At 38.2% G+C, this 3085-nt stretch overlaps 1 protein-coding gene across 1 annotated transcript; it reads left to right on the top strand.

Annotated features, from left to right (window-relative positions):
• The first annotated feature begins 263 nt into the window (after window positions 1-263).
• On the top strand, window positions 264-829 carry SYCE2 (synaptonemal complex central element protein 2). Its single transcript, XM_058664284.1, is given in 4 exon segments — window positions 264-426; window positions 429-562; window positions 564-618; window positions 621-829. Coding segments are annotated over 4 exon segments (561 nt in total).
• The last annotated feature ends 2256 nt before the right edge of the window (window positions 830-3085 follow it).

Raw genomic sequence — 3085 nt, 5'->3', positions numbered from 1 at the left:
GAAAAGTTCTACTGAATGAGACACACACAGAGGGGGAAGAGAGAGAGAGTGAAAGAGAGAAAGAGGCTTTTGTTAAAAACAGTTTTAAAAAAAAAAGAGCCATAAAGAAAAATAGCAAACATTTTTTGATTCATAGTAAATCTTCCAATCAAACCTTAAAAATTCCCAAATCCTAAAATATTATAGCAGCCTACTGAATCCGGTACTACAGCAAACATCTATAGGTGGTGATTTTGAATGCTGTCTGGAAAAATGTAGACTTGATGCAGAGAGGCCTGTACATGCACACAGCGCCGGAAAGGGAGGCAGGAAGACAAGACAAGGTGATAGGTAATAGACCATCCTACGTTGAGTAAAAGCAACAATACCCACAGCCAATGGAGGTAAGCAAGGAGCATCCACAGGTGGCAGGCTAGCTGGAACTGAGATTTCTAGCCCTTTTATCACCAGCTCTGGTGCCAGAAGACTGAAAGAAAAATGAAGATCCTTCTTCCCTGCAGTTTCAAACATCTACATCTTGAAGAAGAGGATGCCGGAGTTAATGGAAATCATCGACAAGGGCAGGCAGGCAAAAGGGCCACACACTCACGACTAACTTCAGAGACATCATCAAGGTCAAGGTTCAGATCTGACAGAGAAGTTGGAGGAGAGGATATATCAGATACACAATTCCCAAAACAAGTTCACCCAGAAGAGGTCACAGATCAGCCACCTAGAGATGTAAGTCATGGAAGTCAACCAAACCGTGCAAACCATGGACCAGAACTTTCCTTTCAGAGCAAAGTCACAAGATAGCAAGTGCTGGGAGCATTCAAGGAGCCCATCTTAGTGACTGCTGCCCAGAGACAAAGAGGCCACTGTTTTTGCCACACCCATCAGATTGTTTCCACATGTCTGTATTAGATCTTGGTGGAAATGTGGCATGTCTTGCCTCTGCCACAGGCTTCCCTCATAGGGCAAATCAACCCCGTCTCAACCAGCCTCACCTAGTTTATTAGATATTTGATTAAAAACATTAAATAAATCCTGGATGGTTGCTAATTGTAGAAAAAAATTACAACAGCAGTGTTTACAAAAAAGGGGGTCATTTCGCAAACTCTACCATTATTTCTTTCTAAATTTTATTCTTCTGCTAAATTAGAGTTATAAAAAAGATTTATATAATGCAATAAGGACTTCCTATATTAACTTAGTAGTTAATATCATTTTTAATACCGAAACAGACTTAACATTGGTTTAATGAAGACCATGAACTCTTCCTGTATGTGCACATTTTTAGGGAGAAAGTCTGAAGTTAATTACAGATTTAGTTTACTGAACCAAAATCAATCTGAAATCACTGTATTACAAGTATGACCTTGAGAAAGAACACCAACCACAAATTCAAATTTTCATTCTCTTTCTACCTTTCTCTCTCTCTCTATATATATATATATATATACATATATAATGTACACATCTAAATATTTATGTAATGTACCTATTTACATCTCTATCTATCTATCTATCTATCTATTTATATCTCTATAAAAAGTCAAGGTCTTTTTTAGGAAACTTTTGCTTATGTAAAAAACTAACTTTTGCCCAGGGGCCCTCTTGAATTATCAGAAAAAAAAATTTCCAACACAAATAAGATAAAGTGAATTTTTCTGTATTGAGAAACAGAGTCCATTTGCTCTGCTAAAAAGACAGCATTCAAGGAGGGCAGCAGATGCATTGAGCTAACGTGTTACAAGTTCAAATCACTCACTGGATATTCGAGACAATGATGAGATTATTGGATTTGAAGATATCCTTGATGATCCATCACAATGTGAAATAATGGGGGAACCGTACTTGATAATGGAAAATGAACCTGGTTTACTGTAATTCAGTGTTCTGCCCATGACAACAGAGCAACTGAGTCTTGTTTGTAACTCTCTTTTTGCCAGCACTTTATGTATACAACATTAAAGATACTGACTCACATTTATTAAAAAATAAATACTATTATACAAGCAGGTCAACAATTTAAACATTTAAATGGCTATCTCACACTTTAACCTTTGAATTATTAAGGATTAACATCCTAAAAAGTAAAAAACAGGGTTACATGTTTGGCATAGTGATTAGGATACCCCTATCCCATACCAGAGTGCTTGGGTTCTGGTCCCTGCTCAGCTTCCAACCCAGATTCCTGCTTGCAAATGCTTACAGGCCAGAGGATGGCTCAAATACTTGGGTCCCTGACAGCTAAAGCAGAGGCCCAGATGGAGTTCTGAGCTATTGGTACCAATATGGCCTACTCTGACTGCTGTGGATATTTGAAGAGAGAACTAAAAGATGGAATGTCTAACTCTCTGTGTCACTCAGCCTTTCAAATGATAATTTTTAAAAAATTTAAAACTTTAGCAACATAATAAACACTGATTTTTTAAGCATAATAATCTTGGAGTAGATATGCCCTCTTAACTCCTGAAATTCTTTATTTTAATTATATTACCTATTTTGACATTTCAGATTCTCTAACAGCTCCCTGAGCAGTCATATGAAATTATGTACAATTGAGGAATAAACTAGCAGATGGGAGATCTTTCTCCTTCCCTCCCCATCTATCTGTCTGTGTGTGTGTGTGTGTGTGCGCGCGCACACACACGCTCACATATGTGTGTCTGTCTTCCCTTCTCCCTCTGCAAACCTACTTTTCAAGTAAGCAAACAAAAAAAATCTCAAAAATCTTATATTTTGTACTTTGGTTCCACTGTGCTGCATTACAGCTTCAGTATTTTGTGGTTTTTGTTCAAGAATTGATGCTTCTTGCTGATTTTTAAAAATTTATTTATTTATTTTGACTGGCAAGTCAGATTTACAGAAAGAAGAAGAGACAGAGAGAAAGATATTATGTCTGCTGGCTCACTCCCCAAGCAGTTGAAATCGCTGGCAGATCCAAACCCAGAAGCAAGGAGCTTCTTCCAGGTCCCCCATACCGGTGCAGATTCCCAAGGTTTTCATCCATCCTCTACTGTTTTTGCATGCCACAAGCAGGTTGCTGGATGTGGAGCAGCCAGGATATGAACCAGAGCCCATATGGGATCCTGGTGCATGC

Source organism: Ochotona princeps, chromosome 5 (assembly GCF_030435755.1).
Source record: "Ochotona princeps isolate mOchPri1 chromosome 5, mOchPri1.hap1, whole genome shotgun sequence".
Lineage (NCBI taxonomy): Eukaryota > Metazoa > Chordata > Mammalia > Lagomorpha > Ochotonidae > Ochotona > Ochotona princeps.
Note: the sequence above shows the minus strand (reverse complement) of the source record. Positions and strands in the feature narration are given on the sequence as shown.